The 17,735-nt window shown below is 51.3% G+C and overlaps 1 protein-coding gene across 1 annotated transcript; it reads right to left on the bottom strand.

Annotated features, from left to right (window-relative positions):
• Positions 1-8,191: 8,191 nt before the first annotated feature.
• On the bottom strand, positions 8,192-16,805 carry ARRB2 (arrestin beta 2). Its single transcript, XM_008156698.3, has 15 exons — positions 16,719-16,805; positions 13,805-13,835; positions 13,187-13,247; positions 13,033-13,077; positions 12,619-12,815; positions 12,290-12,349; positions 11,816-11,883; positions 11,561-11,696; positions 11,241-11,325; positions 10,683-10,755; positions 10,272-10,409; positions 9,344-9,427; positions 9,169-9,248; positions 9,013-9,067; positions 8,192-8,742 (listed from the first exon to the last, which is right to left on the bottom strand). Exons 1-15 carry the CDS (start codon positions 16,739-16,741, stop codon positions 8,649-8,651), a joined length of 1,230 nt encoding a protein of 409 aa, XP_008154920.1. The 5' UTR covers positions 16,742-16,805; the 3' UTR covers positions 8,192-8,648.
• Positions 16,806-17,735: the final 930 nt, after the last annotated feature.

Raw genomic sequence — 17,735 nt, 5'->3', positions numbered from 1 at the left:
TGAAGTGGTAACTAAACCAGCAGTGAAGAAAGTTTAGAAGCAACTTGATATATCCTTGAATTACTAGCATCATGTACGACTGGGGTGTAGGTGGTACTAACATTAGGAGGATTCTTTGAAGTATTTAGACCCCTCCCATCTCCTCCTTTACTCCATATATCTGGGCAACTACTCACCTCCAACCCATAATATTACTGGAGACTTATTTGTTGGAGATGGAAAGCAGAGGGTCTTCAGCATGAAGGATGTTTGGGAACAGTTGTATTGAAAATAGAGAAGTGAAAGTTTATTTACTGAGAGGTGGTTTCTTGAACTCTGCCATCCAGATCAGAGACTGGAAGGCTCTTATCTGGGGAATCTGACTAGTGAGAGGAAACACCTTACAGTATTAACACCAGGGGTCCCCCAACAAAGCAGTTAGCCAGATCACCCCATGGTGAAACCCACAGTTGGCAGGTCCCAACTTTGTCCATAGACAATGTAAAGTAAAACTTAAGGAAAAAGAAAACTATTGATACTTTTACATAAGAGATACTATAATAAAGGATTGCATCTAAGAAAACACACTTGAAAAGGAAAACCCCGAGGGAAGGGATGGAAAATTCTAACAAAAGGGTTTAAAGAGAAATTGAGGAACTCTCCCAGCAAGTAAAACAAAAGGAGGCATATAGGGAAAAAAAAAAGAGGGGGAGGTGGATTAGAGAATCAGACCAGGGCGTTTAGAGATCAGAGAAAATGAAGAGTAAGAAAGGAAGGGCTGCCCAGCCTGTGTGGCTCAGTGGTTGAATGTCGACCTAAGAACGAAGAGGTTGCTAGTTTGATTCCTGGTCTGGGCGCATGCCCAGGTTACGGGCTAGATCCCTGGTAGGGTGCATGCAGGAGGCAGCCAATCAGTGATGTTTCTCTTTCATCAATGTTTCTATTGCTCTTTTCCTCTCCCTTCCTCTCTCTAAAAATCAATAAAAACATATTTTAAAAAAATAAAGGAAGGAAGGGCTTGTGCTTCCAGATGAAAAGGGCCCATCCATTGCCCAGCATCAAGGCACATCATGAAATATCAGATGCAAAACAGACCACATATGAAGGGTCAGCAATTAGAATGGCACCGAGCCTCTTAATAGTAACACTCCAGACTAGAAGACAGGGGACCATGCCTTCAGCATTTAGGGGGAAAGTGATTTCCAATCTGGAATTCTGTACTCCAGCTCTGCTAGGGTGAAGGCTAAAAATGCAATGACTCAACAAAATAGAACTTATTTTTTTCTTAAAAAAAAAAAAGTGGGTAGTTCAGTGTGCTCCACAAATCATACAGAGACCAAGGCCTGCAATATACTCTGTCATCCTTTAGGGCAGTGGTTCTCAACCTTTCTAATGCCGCAACCCTTTAATACAGTTCCTCATGTTGTGGTGACCCCCAACCATAAAATTATTTTCGTTGCTACTTCATAACTGTAATTTTGTTACTGTTAATGAATCGTAATGTAAATATCTGTGTTTTCCGATGGTCTTAGGCTCTACAGCAGCGGTTCTCAACCTGTGGGTTGCTAAGACATCTAAAATGAGCCTAAGACCATCGGAAAACACAGATATTTACATTACGATTCATTAACAGTAACAAAATTACAGTTATGAAGTAGCAACGAAAATAATTTTATGGTTGGGGGTCACCACAACATGAGGAACTGAATTAAAGGGTCGCGGCATTAGAAAGGTTGAGAACCACTGCTTTAGGGTCTTATACTGAAAAGTCATCTGTAGGCCAGCAGCATTAGCATTACCTAGAAGCTTGTTAGAAATGCAGTATCTCAGGCCCCACCACAGACCTACTGAATCAGCATCTGTGCTTGCAGATCCCCAGATGATCGGTATGCGTAGTAAAATCTGAGAAACACTTTAGGGCATTGCTGTCCACAATGTCAAAACTGGGTGGCTGCCATCCCTGGGTAGAAGCTGGCAGGGAGAGGGAAGAAAAAATGTAGAGTTATACCAATCTCAGGTCTGGCTAGGAAGTGGCCCATATAATTTCTACTCACATTCCATTGAAAAAAACTTAGTCATATGGTCTCAACCAACTCTGGGATTAGGAAAATCCAGTCTTTACCTAGGTGGCCAGCTATTGTTCTAGCACTGTGTAAGAATAGATTTTAAGTGATATCTAGAGTCTCACAACAGTCAAACTATCAATAATGAAGACAGAATAAAGACATTTCGATATAGGGTTTCAAATTTTTCTCCCACGTACCCTTTCTCAGGAGGTTATTAGAGTTAGACCCAGATTGGAAGGCTCCTAGAGAATTTTTTCAAGGAGATAAGAGGTTAACATCTGTTTTGAATGAATTGAGAGGATATATAAACTTGGATGAGTATAGGGCAGAATTAGTGATAAAATCAGAGAATAATCAAATTTTTAAATGAGATTCAGGGAAAATTAAGTTATGGAAGAGGAGAAAGGCATTAGGTCGCTATCACATGACAGCTATGAATAACATTACATAAGCTAATAATGAATATTGATCTAACCCTAACTGATATAATTCTCTTGGGAGTATAGCATGCAGGGGCAGGATGGAAAGTGATCCATGGTGGGGCAGAGGGAAGAAAGGGAGCTCAGTTTTCACTTTACATGGAGGGAAGCCAGTAGATAGTGCTTAAAAACAAAAATTAATGCCCTGGCTGGTTTGGCTCAGTGGATAGAGCGTTGGCCTGCGGACTGAAGGGTCCCAGGTTTGATTCTGGTCAAGGGCATGTACCTTGGTTGCGGGCACATCCCCAGTAGGGGGTGTGCAGGAGGCAGCTGATCGATGTTTCTCTCCCATCGATGTTTCTAACTCTATATCCCTCTCTCTGCTTCTCTGTAAAAAATCAATAAAATATATTTGAAAAAAAAATTAATGAACATGTTGTTTAGAGATATGGAGGGAAATACTAAAAGAAAAATCTCAGAGGTGATTCTGAGAAGGAAATTGGAGGGGGGAAGGGTCTACTCTTTATTGTAATAGACCTTATAGTCCTATCTGGAGCCTCAAACTATGTGCATATATAACTTTGAAAATAAAAACAGCAAAAATGAAAAGAGAGGAAATAGAGATACATTTTACTGTGAAAGAGAATTAAGTGTGGAGTGTTTTTCCTTTGGTTTCCTTTCTTTCTCCCACCTTTCCTCATCCCTCCCTCCCTTTCTCCCTTCCTTTCTTTAGTAGAAGAGACTTGCATGCATTTATTTACCATGGAGGAAGAACCAGTAGGGAGAGGCAGGGGTTGAAGAGAGGGGAATGGGAAGGGAGCAGTCTGAGCACAGGTGGAGGGATTAGCTTTGAACTGGAGAAGGCACCTTAACCTTGGTTGTCTAGGAGAATTGGTTTAGATGTCAGTGTTTGTTGGCAGGAAGTAGGAAGTTGAAATCGTTCATCCCTCATAGTTTAATGTCTGTGAAAACAGAAGGGGAAGTCACTATGAACATGTGGAAGGTTTGGAAAATTAGTAAGATGGGAGCAGGAGAGGGAGGTGATCAAGGACATGGAGTGAGACAAAGGGTTGTCAGATATTGAGGGCCCAGCTGGGGCCGGAGACCATAAGTTTGTCCTGGCCCCAAATTTGTATCCAGCACAGTGTTGGTGCACCTAGGACATGTTAAAAAAATATTTGCCTAATGAATGAATAAATATGGCTGTGTGAGTTTTCTCTGGCAGTGCTCAGCAGCCCAGTGCTGGAGTGGAGAAGGGCAGGGTGGAGGTCAACAGAGCCAAGGGCGGGGTTTGAGAGCGTGTATTGTGAAAGGAGCAAGAGCTGAAGGTGCTGATGAGATAGTGCTGGACATGATGATCTTGAACTTAGTGTGGAAAGAAAAGGAAGTGTCAAATTGTGAGGAAACAAAGGGTGAAGAGTTTGTGACCAAAAAAAAGGAAGCCATAAAAAAACATGATTATAATATGCTACATTAAAATTAAAAACTTATGAGTCATTAAAATACCAGAAATAAAATACTTTGAAACTAGAAGTGATGGTTGCACAACATTGTGAATATACTAAATGCCACTGAATTGTACACTTTAAAGTGATTAACTTTATGTTATATGAATTTGACTTCAGTAAAAAGAAAAAAAGAACTAGAAGCATTAAAAAGATAACAGCCCTAACTGGTTTGGCTCAGTGGATAGAGTGTCGGCCTGCAGACTCAAGGGTCTCAGGTTCGATTCCGGTCAAGGGCATGTACCTTGGTTGCGGGCACATCCACAGTAGGAGGTGTGCAAGAGGCAGCTGATTGATGTTTCTCTCTCATTGATGTTTCTAACTCTCTCTCCCTTCCTCTCTGTAAAAAAATCAATAAAATATATTAACAAAAAAGATAACAAAGTGTGAAAAATATTTGCAAAATTTATGACAAAGGGCTAATTTCTTTACTACATAAAGAGCTCTTAGGGCCTGGCCAGCGTGGCTCAGTGGTTCAGCATCGACCTATGAACCAGGAGATCACGGTTCAATTCCAGTCAGGGCACATGCCTGGGTTGGGTTGCAGGCTCAATTCCGTGTGGGTATGTAGGAGGCAGCTGATCAATGATTCTCATCATTAAAGTTTCTCTCTCTCTCCCTCTTTGAAATCAATATATATATATATATATATATATATATATATATATATATATATATATTAAAAAGAGCTCTTAGAGTACATTAAGAAGATAACATTGTGGATCATGAGAAGGAAAATACCTACTAAGATGGGCTCCTGGTGGCTAACTGGGCTCAAATTAAAACAGAAACAATCCTGCACTGTGTTTCTGCCATCTGAGCCAACCCTTATAAAGGAGTTCCTGGAATCCTGTTTCAACCGATAGAACGGAGGCTTTTCCCATCCAATTGGAGCTGCACAGCTATTACCCCCGCCCCCTGCCCGCCCCCCATCAGCTTCACCAACCATTTAGAGCAGCTCCATTCTGACCAATAAAGACTATTTTTTGGACCAAATTGTGAGAATTTGGAGTCCTCATTTGCATGAGGATAGACCAATCAGGGGCCATGGCCAGGACTTCATCTTTGTAAGTTAGGTCCCCTTGGGCTGCACTGAGTACACTTTCCTTTCCACTGAAGACTGTTTCCCTGGCTGGAGCTGAAACACTGAAGATGTCTCCTTGGAGCAGACCAGCACAGAGCAGATCAGTGAGGCCCCAGGGCCACGTCATACTCATGCTGTTTTCACAGCCCAGCTGTATCACAATTGGGCTGTTTTGCACTGAATAAGATTTCCCTTTTCACCGCACCCCAGATTGGGGGTTCCTGTTGGCATTGAATTGATGCCAATGACCATGGGTTGACATGAACCCAGTAACCAGTAAATCCTGTTCACCCTCACTCCTAAACAAAAAAAAAATGCAAACTAGGGAGATGTCACATGTCACCTGTTTGATCGGCAGTGATAAAAAAGATGCTCACCGTCTTTAACCCACCAACTCTACTTTATGAATTTGCTCTACAGATATACTTTACATGGGCAAAGGACATATCTTCAAGGACAATTACTGTAATATTGTTTGAATTAGCAAGAGTGGACCTCCATGTCTATTGATAGGAAACTGGTAAAAATAAATGACATCTAGGCAATGTGCAGCTTTTTATTTATTTATTTATTTTTAAATATATTTTATTGATTTTTTACAGAGAGGAAGGGAGAGGGCTAGAGAGCTAGAAACATCGACGAGAGAGAAACATGGATCAGCTGCTTCCTGCACACCTCCTACTGGGGATGTGCCCACAACCAAGGTACATGCCCTTGACCAGAATCGAACCTGGGACCTTTCAGTCCGCAGGCCAATGCTCTATCCACTGAGCCAAACCAGTCAGGACAATGTGCAGCTTTTTAAAAGAATGAGGTAGATCTCTGTATTATTAAGGGAATGCTCTCCTAGCTGCATTACTAAAGGAAAAAAGCAAGGTGTAGAAGAGTGTTCATAGTATGCTACTATCTGTATTTAAAATAAGGGGGAGCCCTAACTGGCTTGGCTCAGTGGATAGAGCGTTGGCCTGCGGACTCAAGGGTCCCAGGTTCGATTCCGATCAAGGGCATGTACCTTGGTTGCGGGCACATCCCCAGTAGAGGGTGTGCAGGAGGCAGCTGATCGATGTTTCTCTCTCATCAATGTTTCTAACTCTCTCCCTCTCCCTCCCTCTCTGTAAAATATCAATAAAATATATTTAAAAATAAGGGGGAAATATATAGTCATGTATATATGACTGAGTTTGAATAATAACTTTGGAAGAGTAATCAAAGAACTGGGATAGTGGTTACCTCTGGGAATGAGAAATGGGAGGCTGGAATCAGAGGCAGGAGGATGCCTTCTTTTCACTGTTTACTGTTTGAAATTTTTAAAAAAACCACCCACGTTTTTATCTTCTTAAAAACATACAAAGCTAAAAGAAAAAAGGCATTGTTTCTCAAAACGTGTGCTAATTCAAAATCCCGATTTCATGAATTCTTCCTGGGACTATTGAATTGGAATCTGGGAAGGGAGAGCCTAGGACTCTGTTTTCCTTTTGCATTCCAGAGGATTCTGATTCACCCGAAGTTTGAGATCCATGGGCCAAGAGCCCAGAGGTCAAAGAGCAGGTTCATGGGAGTCAGGGATGTGACAGAGACCAGGGTGTGCAGGGTGTGCTACTGTGGAGAGGTAAGCAAGGTCATTGGCATTTTGGCAGCGCTTGAAGCCTGTGGGTAAATAATGACTTAATTAGATGTTATGAGCTGTCACAGGCTTGTATGGGCTGTCCTATCTGCCTTACCAGCCGCATCTGGAGCTACTTTGCCTGTGGCTCTTTGTCGTCGTCCCTCTGGCCTTCCAGTCCCTGAATAAGCAGTTCCTTTCTGCCTTCACTCGTGTTGCCACTGCCTGGAATGTGGACCTCCCCATGATGGTTCAGTTCTCTGCTCAAAGGTCACTTCCTCCAGGAAACTTCCCCAAACCCCAGTCTAGGTCAGAGCTCCCTGTCACGTGTTATTATAGCTGCTGTACTTCTCCTTTGGAGCACAGATATTGTAATTAAATAATTAGGGAATGCTTTAATGTTTGGTTAGGTCCGTGGTCGGCAAACTGCAGCTCGTGAGCCACATGCAGCTCTTTGGCCCCTTGAGTGTGGTTCTTCCACAAAATACCACGGCCTGACGAGTCTATTTTGAAGAAGTGGCCTTAGAAGAAGTTTAAATTTAAAAAATTTGGCTCTCAAAAGAAATGTCAATCGTTGTACTGTTGATATTTGGCTCTGTTGACTAATGAGTTTGCCGACCACTGGGTTAGGTCACTGCTATGTCCCTATGCCAGTGATGGGCAACCTTTTGAGCTTGGTGTGTCAAACTTCACCAAAAAACTGAGCATAACTCGGGTAGTGTGTCACTTTGAGGAAAAAAAACCATTATTTCGCAAATGTTTCATCCTCGGCATGCGGCCACCTCAGCGGCCGTGTGTCATCAGAAATGGCTACGCGTGTCAGTGCTGACACGTGTGTCAGGTTCGCCATCACTGCCCTATGCTATGCCTGGCACATAATCGGGACTTAAAATCAAGATTGTTCATGGGATGAATGAGCCTTAAAGAGGAAAAGGAGAGAAAGCCTGTGCCACAGGAGTGGCAGTGGGTGGTGGAGGTGAGGAATCTCAGTGGAGTGTTCCTCTCTCCAGCTCAGCCTCGTGTTTTGGCTAAGCCTCAGGGAGTCTCTGATGAACATCAGAGTTGGATGTTGCTGCTCGGACTTGCCCACGGCAGCACGACTCTCTGGCCGCCTAAAGCCTTGGCTTCCATGTCCGAATGTAAGTACCAGGCTCCACGGAGAGTGTGACTTCTGTCTGGCGAGGCTGCCGCTGAGCCCCAGGAAGGCACTGCTGGAGTAACCCAAGGAGCAGTGGCAACGAATACACCAGGTCAGAACAGGTCACCGTGCGGTCACGTGTGTGGGCCGCAACAAGGAAGAGTCTAAACTTTGTGGCTTTTTCCAAACTGTGCCCTTGAATTTGGACTGCCCAAATTAAGTTTCGATGTTTACCTTGGAACACAGCTACAGCCCAGTCACTCAATAAACATTACTTGACAGCCTGCGGGCCAGGTGCCATGTGGGTACAGGGGAGAGAGGAGGTCCTCACCCACAAGCTAACAGACGCATGGATGAGCACATTCCTCCAACGCTACATAGAAAACACATACTCGCATGCCTATTAAAAGGTTTATTCTTTATGCTCAGAAACAAAGAAGTGGCTTTGCCCCTGCAAAGGGTCTCAGCTTGAAGGAGTGGGAGGCAGACAGTGACAAGAGGGATGAGGTTGAGTGTGCAGTTCTGTCTCCCCCTTTTTCCTACTATCACTCCTCTTTTCAGCATCCCCCTCCGAAAATTCTCAGCATCCCTTGCCACCCACTGGGGGGCGGGGGTTGGGGCAGTACAGCTGTAGTCAAAAAATTAATGCCCATGTTCAACAGGAGATGGGTCCAGTGCGTAAGGGGGAGGGGCCGGGATAGGAGCGGGAGAGGGGAGGGGAGGGGTTGGTTGAGGAAGCTGCTGGGAGGAGGGGAAGGGAAAAGGGGCTGGGACCCACCCCAGTGACAGTGGGGGTCTTGGCCCTGCCCCTGCCTCTCCCAGCACCATCCACTCCCTTCTTCCAGCCCCCCTTCCTAGCAGAACTGGTCTTCGTAGTCCTCATCCTTCATCCCTTTCAGCCGAAGCCGCGCAAAGTCCTCAAACACGATGTCATCATCTGTGGCATAGCTTGGTGGTGGAAAGCAGGGGTTGAGGCGAGGGCTTCAGACCCTCTTCTCAACTTCCCACTCTCCGCCCACAGGCCGGGGTGTTAGAGCGGCAATGGGACTGGAGATATTTGCAGGAAGGGACAAAGAAGGGGCAGTGGATTTGATGACTCAACCATCCCTCCCCGCAAAGAGGAAAAAATGGCGGGGGAGGGATAGAAGGTAGATTTGAACGTTATGGGAATCTTGGTGCAAGAGTCAAAGGGAGGGAGGGAGGGGATGAGGGTCTTACTTGGTATCAAATTCAATGAGGTTGGTGTCCACAGGGGCGTCTGTTTCGGGAGTAGCTGAGGGGAGGAGGAAAGTGGATGGGCGGGTGGGTAGGACCAGCTTTCTCCACTGGCCTGGCTTCGGGTCCTCCCTTTGGGGCGTGGGGTGACATGCTTACCTGACTGGGGTCTGGGGGGGGTGACGTGGTCATGGGGCTTGGGGTGCATAAGAACAAAAGGCAGCTCCACTGAGACATCCCTGGGGAGGGAGAGAGGCAGCATGAAGAGATGAGGACAACGCAGAGCTGGAGGAAACCGCTGCAAGCCCCACCCCGGGCTGCCCAACACACTCACCCACCGCGGGCCACCACCAGCTTCACCTTGACCCTGTACGACACCAGGATCCCCAGCACCTCCTTGTTGGCACCCTCTTTCACGCTGCAATTGGGGGGAGGAGCTGGATCATGGCCCATGGCCCTGCACCTTAGCCCACCCTTAGGGCTCCCATCGGACCCTGAGCGGGACCACAAACTCACACCAGCCGCGAGGCTCCAGCAGCACAGGCTGTGCTGTCACAGTCAGGCCTGCACGCCGTTCCTCTGCGCAGAACCCTCCCCGGCTCCTCATCTCTCTCCCAATAAAAGCTAGAATCCTTGTGACCCAACAGCCCTGCGCTGTCTTGCTCTCCATTAGCCCTCCAACCCCAGCTGCTACTCTCGTCCTTACAGTTCATTCTCACTGTGCTGGCCTCGAGGCCTGCTCTCTGTGGTCGTGCCGTGTGTTCCCGCACAAAGGCACCAGGAGTGAAACTCAGCCCTTACTGTGTGAAGCCCTTACTCCAGGGCTGCTCCTGCCTGAAGGCACAATGAATGGCACACAGAGGCCAGCGGCGGATTTCCTCAGACACCGGCCGGCTCACCTCTGGGTCTGTGTTTGCCGCTCCTGCCTGGAACACTCCCCCTGCCTGTCCATGCCGCCTACTTCCTTTGGGCTCTTGCTCAGAATTCACCCGTGGATTATGACTTCCCTAGCCACCCTATTCAGAGTTAACACACCCCGCCCCTCTCTCTGCTTGCTTTTTCTCCTGAACACTGGCCACTAAACATGCTACATATCTGCTTTGTCTGTCCTCCCTCCCCTAGAATGTAAGAGGCCTTTTGTCTCTTATTCACTGATAGAGCCTGGCACCTCGGACAGAACCTGGCACACGGCTGGTACTGAAGGAATGCCCGTCTCCTGGGCTGCAAGCGAACCCTCCCCCGCACACGCAGCCCCCCCTCACATGGTGCTGGAAGCCAGGTTGGTGTCCTCGTGCTTGAGCTTCCCATCCAGGGCAAGGCCACGCTTCTCCCGGTTGTCACTGAGCAGCGGGGTTACGGTGTACACCTTGCAGAACGTGGAACTGGGAGATACCTGGTCACTGGACAAGAGAACAAGACAACTGGAGCGGCCGGGTTGGGCGAGGGGCAACTCCTACCCCCATCGCTAGCCCCTTCTCTCTCTGGGCACAAGTCACAAAGGAGTAGGTTTTGGCTCAAGCTGTTCAAGAAAATTAACAGCTCAGAGCCACCTGACGGGAGAGAATGGCCTTGAAAGTGGAGATTGTTCGGGAAGAATTCCACCCCCACCTCACATTCTCCCGGGTCTACTCTTCTCCCTTGAGGTTGGGACCCAGGGCTGTTCTGATACTCACTCTTGTTCGATCTGAGCCACGGGACACTTGTACTGGGCAGTGCTGAAGAGGCAGATGTCAGCATACTGTCTCACTGTGGGGCGGGCAGGGTCAAGCAGCTCTGCATGGAGCCAAGACTGGCGCCCCGCTCCAGACCACAAGGCAAGGGCCCCGGCCCACACCACTCCCACCCCCACCCCCTGGTCCTCCCTGTAGTAGTGAACACCTGATCTGTATCTCACTCTGGGACAGCCTAAATTCTTTTTAAAAAAAATATATTTTTGTTGATTTCAGAAAGGAAGGGGGAGATAGAAACATCAATGATGAAAGAGAATCATTGATTGGCTGCCTCCTGCACATCCCCTACCCATAACCCAGGCATGTGCCTAGACTGGGATTCAAACCCTGAACTCCTGGTTCATAGGTTGACGCTGGCCGGGCATAGTCTAAACTCTTGGAGCCCTGCTGGGGAGAGGCCCCAGGAGGAGGCGGAGAGGAAAGGGCCCTTGAGCTGAGATGATGCCAGATCATGTGTGCAACTCCCTCCCCCAAGACCACATTCCAACCCCCACCTCCTACCAGAGACTTTGATCTTCTTGATAGTCTTGGTGGAATTGTTGGTGACGTGAACGTTGACACTGAGGGGCTCCCCGTGGTAGTACAGCTTTTGAGGGGAGGAGGGAGGTCAAATTAGTTGGTTGTTTTCACTGGTCTCATTATCAGTGTGCCCAGACACAAACACATTGCTTGGCCTCTTCCCTCTAAACCCGAGCCCACAGCAACTCTCCACAGTTAGCTCAGGCAGCCGCCTCTGAAAACGCCACCTTGGCACGTGGCTTCACCCCTCCCCCAGGGTCTGGCCTGCACTGTGGCACCTGTATCACTCTCTCACACCCCACCTCCTTGTCCAGGGAAGCCTCAAGGTGCAGGGACCGGTCAGACATGAGGAAGTGGCGTGTGGTTTCAGCTGAAGGCTGGGGGCCGGGTTTCTCTGGGGCAAACTGCACCTTTCGGATCACCAGCCGCACAGAGTTCCTGGGGGTGAGGGTTTATCCCTTAGACACCCAAACAGCCACTCCCACCTCCCACAGGGGCTGGGGCTCCTGGGAGCCGGGGTGGAATGGGCAAACCACAGGGGAGGTGGCTTCCCTCACCTTTTATGGCTTTTCTCTTCTAGTGATTTGGCACAGAAGGCTCGGATCTCAAAGTCTACGCCGCAGGCCTAGAGGGGGAGAAACAGTCAGGTCTTGCACAAGGCCCCTGCCGTCACCACCACCACCGCTTCCTTCCTTCCCCGCTCCCTCAGTCTTGGGCAGGAACTCTTGCCCCATCCTGGTCTGAGGAGCATAGGGCCTGGCCCTCCCTCATCCTCTGCCTGCTCCAGGCCTGGCCCCTGGCAGAGGCTTCACCCTGGCTGTGCAAGGTGAGCCCGTATACCCAGGTACATGCAGGTCGAGAGCAAGAAGCAGGGTCACACATGAGCAGTGACCATCCCAAACACAGCCACGTCCACTGGGAACAATACTCTACCCGTCATCCCATCCTGGCTTCTCGATAGCCCACCGCCATCTCATGTGCCTGCTGGACCCTACTCCGCCCCACCAGCCTCAGAACCATTTCTCCCGTACCTTCCCGGTGTCCTCTGGGCCCGGCTGCAGGGTGACGGAGCAGGGCAGATTCTGGGGTATCTGTGGCAGAGGGAAGGGGACACTTCAGTTCCTCTGGAAGCCCCCAAGTCTTCCTCCCAATCTCCACTTAAGAGGCTGGAGAAGAAGTCCTGGGGATGAGAAGGAAAAAGGAGAGGCCCCAGGAAGAGGCAGAGAGGAAAGGGCCCTGAAGGGCGGTGGGTCTAGGGTCCCTCCTTACTGTTTCTTCCAGATCTGCCCGTAACTGGTGCTTCACACCCCAAACACAGCCCCAGACCCCTTGCCCTGCAAAAGGTGGGGGGCATCCTCACTGTGAAAAAAAAGGGGTGGGCATGCTGGCCCAGCTTCCTCAGCAGCCGGTCCTGCAGGCGCGTGGGGGGCCGGGGCGGGTTGGACGTTGGGGGGAAGGCCTGGTAGGTGGCGATGAACAGGTCTTTGCGGAAGGACAAGCCCAGCACATCCAGGTCTTCACGGCCATAGCGGAAGGCGCAGGTGAGGGTCACAAACACTGGCAGGGGAGGGCAGGGTGGAGGTGTCAGGAGCTCCCCTTCGCCCGTCCTCCCAGGACCTAGCCGCAGCAGCTGCTCCTCGGCGGCATAAGACTTGCCTGAATCCTACACCTGGCCTGTGCCTCAGCCCCCCATCTCTCCGGGGCCCCTCTCAATGCCAGCCCGCTTCACATTCTCTCCCACCTCCCCTCGAGCCCCTAGAGTTGGGGCCAGTACCTTTGCGGTCCTTCAAGTAGTCAGGGTCCACAAGCACCACGCCATCTAGGAAAGGGACGTGTGAGCGGATTTCCCGGCAGGACCTGTCCTCTGTTCCTGGGCCCAGGACCTTCTCCTCTTGGGGGACAAGACGCCCCTTTGCGGGCACACTTACCTACAGGATCCACTTTGTCCAGGTGATCCACAAAGTCCCGCTTGCCCAAGTACACAGTGAGCTGAGGGTGGAGAGGGGTCACAGGGAAGACTGGGTAGGAGGGTGGTAGGGCCTCAGAGCCTCACATGGGCTGTCCTGCCCCTGGTCTTCCCAGGCTGGGGTGTCCAGGAGTCCTGGCTCCCCCCAGTAAGCTGGAAGGGGAGGTGGTGGGGCCTCGAAGACCACCTCACTTTGAGGCTTTTTAGCTCCTCCCTAATATCTTTTCGCACCTCTGCACAGCCATCAGGATGTGTGTGTGTGCGCACGCGTGTGTGGGTTTGTGGGTCACAGCCAGAGAGGGGCTGGGGGGGTAAATAGGCCATGGCCTGAGAGCTGCAGGCTTGGGTTTCTGGCTCCTCCCCCTTGGTCTTGCTTAGGGACCGAGGCCTGTCCCCACCCAGCCTTGTGGCTGGCTCAGGCGGAGCAGGCTTTGTGGCAAGGGGCTTCTGGAGGGAAGGAAGTTGGCTTTTAGCTGTCACAGGAAGTGGGCAGATAGGGGTTGGGGATCATCTAGGGGCAGGCTGGGCCTTGTTAAGGGCCCAGGGAGGGTCAGGAAGAGAAGCGCTGTGGGAGACTCACCTTGCAGTTAGGGCTCGACTTCTTGAAGACCCTAACAAAACAGAAAGGGAAACCCCACTGCCTCCCTCAGACTCAGCAGGGACCCGGGTGCCAGGACCTTATCCCTCCCCATCCTGAGAAGCAGAGCTCGCCCAGGATTCCTGCCTAGCGGCTTTGTCCAGCCCTCCCCCCCTCCCACTTTTTCCCAGAAAGGTAACCAGAGGTCCTTAACATTCCCATCTTGGCAGCCCCTCAAAGCTGGTTGTCATGGCAACCCCCCTCCACCCGCACTTGTTCCCCTAGTTCCCCTCCTCCCCGGCAATAGCCACTGGTTGCCACAGGGACCACCCTGGCTCTTCCCAGAGGACCTCCCCAGGGGGACCTGAATGGGCAGGTTGCGGTATTGTCTGCAAGGGACCTAACCCTCTTTCCATCTTCTCTGGTCTCCAGCTTCAGAGACAGCTGGGGTACTTGAGAGAGGAATGGCTTTGGCCTTTGCCTTAAAATGGTTTCTACTCTAGGCTCTACCTAAGTGTGACCTACTCCATTAACCTCTCCTTCTCCCCATCTCTGATCTCAGCAGCTTAAAAGCCTGTTTGTCTCTCAAGGTCCAGCTCAGGTGTCACCTCCTTTAAAAAGGGGATCAGGCCCAGACGCTGGTCACTCCTTTTTTTGGGCTCATGTCATACCTTGTTTTTGTTTTATTTGCGGGCATGATCCTATGCAAGGGCAGTTAGCTGTGTACTGTCTGCTGCACTAGATAGACTGTGAGCATCAGAGGCCTTCTTCATTTAGGTATCCCCAACACAGTGCCAGGCATACGAAAATGCTGCTGCTGCTAACATTTCCTGGGTGAATACTGTACACCCATCACTATTTAAATCGTTTCATGTGTGTTAACTCATTTGATACTCTTAATAACCCAACGGTGGAGGTCCCAATATTCCTATTTTATAGGTGAGGAAACTGAGGCACAGGCGTGGTCAAGGATTTTGCCTAAGGTCACGGTGTAAATGGCAGACAAACAGGCAGTCTGGCCCCGAGTCCATGCTCTTAGTCGCTGAACTATTACCCTCCCCGGCCTCTGTAACTGGCATTAAGCGTGTTGGGTTGAGAGGGATTCACTAACTGCTAAAACCATCCAGGCCTGGACTCCACCCACTGCTGCAAGAGTGGGGAAGTAGCTGGCAACTCCAATGCTCCGGCCACCTGTGGGCTTGTTCTTTGCTGCACCGCCCCCTCCGCACCCACTCTGCCTCCGCGGGGACCTCTGGGAAGGGTCCCCAGGTAGGAGAAGCTGAAATCCCGCCAGCTGGCCTCTCCTCCCTCCAGCCCCACCACCCATTTCTGCTGTAACTTTACTTGCCCCTTCTTCCCAGAAGGCCAAGCTATCCAAAGGCCATAAGGCAGAGGTGATGGAGGTCCCCCGGGTATCCCCATCCAATAAAGGAGAGTCAACACTGATAGGACGGCCAGCTGGAACGAGCACCCCTCCTCTGGACCCCACTTGGTCTGATGGCTATGGCATCGTCCAGCTCTTCCCGCCTTTGCTTCTGGTTTTCCTTTGTCCCAGTGTTTCTTCCTATCCGGACCCTGGCAGAGGACTGTGACAGCCACAGTCCCTTGGCCAAGTGGAGCGTCAGTTCGTGGTAATTGCCCTGGAGCAGCTGCGGGGCACCTGCCTTCTGGATCCTAACCCAGCCAACCTCCTGCCAGGCTAGGGAGGAGCAGCATGTGTCTACTGAAGCTGGCCAAGGAGGCGGAGTGTGGGGGTGACCAGAGGGCGGGGGCACACAAGCAGATGCCCCCTCACACTTCCTGCTATTATCCACATTTCCTGTGGCCCAGAATTTGATGGGAGGAATTATGCCAAGTCAGCAATCCCCCTTTGGTCCATCCTTCTCTCTCCCCGAACCACGTAACGGAAATCGGGGGCCGCCTTCCTCATTGACTTCCCCTTTCTCTGGTTTGTTTAACCCCAAATCCAGGGCACCAATCCTTTCTCGATTGTCTCTCTCCAATGCTGATTCGACTTGGCGCTCAGAAACCTGGGTTCTCCTACTCTCTAGGTGGGGGGTGGGGGGGCCGATATGGTAATGTTTTGCAGAACAAGGGACAGCTCAGGACCAGGCCCCTCTTCCTGATCCCCTCTGGATAGAGCTATACAACCCCACTCTTTTCCTCTTGTGCCTGCTCCCCAGGGACTCAGGCATTCACCCACTGCCCCCTTGGGGGTGTTGGGTCACAACAGGAAGTGGAATGTGCTAGAGACCAAAAACCAGAACTCGGGGTGCCAGTGGAAGGAAGGAGCCTCGATTGCACATAAAACATCCGGGGAGTGGATGGGGTGCCCAGAGCAGATACTTCCTCCCCTCACCCGCGGGAAGAGGGGTAAGGCCCAGACTTGGGGACGATCGCCAAGTACTCAGCTCTCTTAAAATGAGGCTGTTGCTCCTAGCAACCCTGGGGAAGGCAGAAGTTTGGAAGCTGAGCTACCCGGCCCTCGGGACAGGTGGGGGCAGCCCCACTGCCTGTGGGGTACTGAATAGAGGCTTTCTAGCGGCTAAGCAAGAGTCTACGGGGATCCCCCTTCCGGCATCCAGCCTGCCCATATCCGACCCCTCGGGACCGGCCACCTGCTCTTCCTTCCTCCGCCCGGGCATCGCAGCCTGCAAGGGAGAGCCGAGTCGCCGGTCCCCACATCCCTGCCTGAACCCGGACGCCAGTTTCCTGACTCCCTTCAGCACTTGCTTTCTGCAGGGACTCTGGCATGCGTGTCCCCCCTCACTACCCCTGAGGACCTAGGCGTGCGGCCCCAGATGGCTACCCCCCCCCCGGCTCCCGATTCTCTCCCCAGGGTCCCTGTCTGTAGAGCGTCCCAGCACCCGCCCGGAGCCGCCGCCCACGTCCCGCCGAGTGGCCCCACCTCCCTTACCTAGTACCGGGTTTCTCCCCCATGGTGCGCGCACCCGCCGCCCGCCCGGTTCACGGCTCGCTCGCAGCCTCCCAGTCCGCTGCCAGGTCCCTGCTCCTCCCTGCTCCTCCCCACGCCGCTGCGCACGCGCGCCCCAGACTCTTTCTCTGCTTCCCCCTCCCCTCTGAGCTCCCCTTACCCCGCCCCCCCTCCCGCCCCCGGATCCTGGGGAACCGGGGCCAGATGCGTCAGCCTGGATCGCGCGCGCTGCCACGCAGCCCGCCCTCTCCTCTGAGACCCTCACGCTGATTGGCTCCGCCCCGCCCTCGTCCCACCCCTCTCGGGGGAACCCTCCCAACTCCCTGCTCTTCCCGCCCATTCTCCCCCATCCTTACCCTCCCTTAGGAACTGATTGGGCTCCCTTAAACGAAGGCGCCCGCCTTCCGGGAGAATAGAGCCCTCTGATTGGCTCCCTGCATCCAGAACCCCTGCCGGAGTCTCCTCCTCTTTGTTTGCTTTCTCAGTGGCGGTGGAGACCACGGGGGTTGGAGGGGGTGGTGGAGGCGGTGGGGGTTGTAGAATGAACTCAAGCTTGGTCTGGGCGGAGGGTGAGGGGATGCACACGTGGCTGAGCGGTTCCAGTTGGGGGATGCGTGCTTTTGGTGCGCGCCGCTTACTCCAGTGCTTGCCGCTTTCCTGGCCAGCCCTCCCGCTTTATTGTGGTGTGTCAGCTCCCCCTGGTGTCTGTCTTTGATCTTTGCAGGATTACTTTGCCTACTTTCTCGGACTACTCATCTCCTCCATCCACTCATAGCAGCTAACATTCTTCCATCTATCCATGCCTATTTTGTTCCAGTCACTATGCTAGGGCGATGGGGACACAGACATGAATGAACACGACTCCTGCCTTCCTAGCATACTTGTGGGAACACAGAAATAGGTATGATCCCAGGAATGCTATAATAGAGTTATGACTCCGAAGACAAAGCAACTACTATAAGGGTTTTGCTGGGGTGGGGGTGGAGGAGTGCAGGCGGT

Source organism: Eptesicus fuscus, chromosome 20 (genome assembly GCF_027574615.1).
Source record: "Eptesicus fuscus isolate TK198812 chromosome 20, DD_ASM_mEF_20220401, whole genome shotgun sequence".
Lineage (NCBI taxonomy): Eukaryota > Metazoa > Chordata > Mammalia > Chiroptera > Vespertilionidae > Eptesicus > Eptesicus fuscus.
This window is presented reverse-complemented; position numbering and strand designations above follow the sequence as displayed.

Excerpts from the sequence above, each read along its gene's own strand:
- ARRB2 (XM_008156698.3), bottom strand. The coding sequence starts at position 16,741 with ATGGGGGAGAAACCCGGTACTAG. Across the intron at positions 13,836-16,718 it reads GGGGAGAAACCCGGTACTAG|GGTCTTCAAGAAGTCGAGCC; the intron begins GTAAGGGAGGTG and ends CTGTTTTGTTAG. Across the intron at positions 10,756-11,240 it reads CAAGAAGATCAAAGTCTCTG|TGAGACAGTATGCTGACATC; the intron begins GTAGGAGGTGGG and ends CCCGCCCCACAG.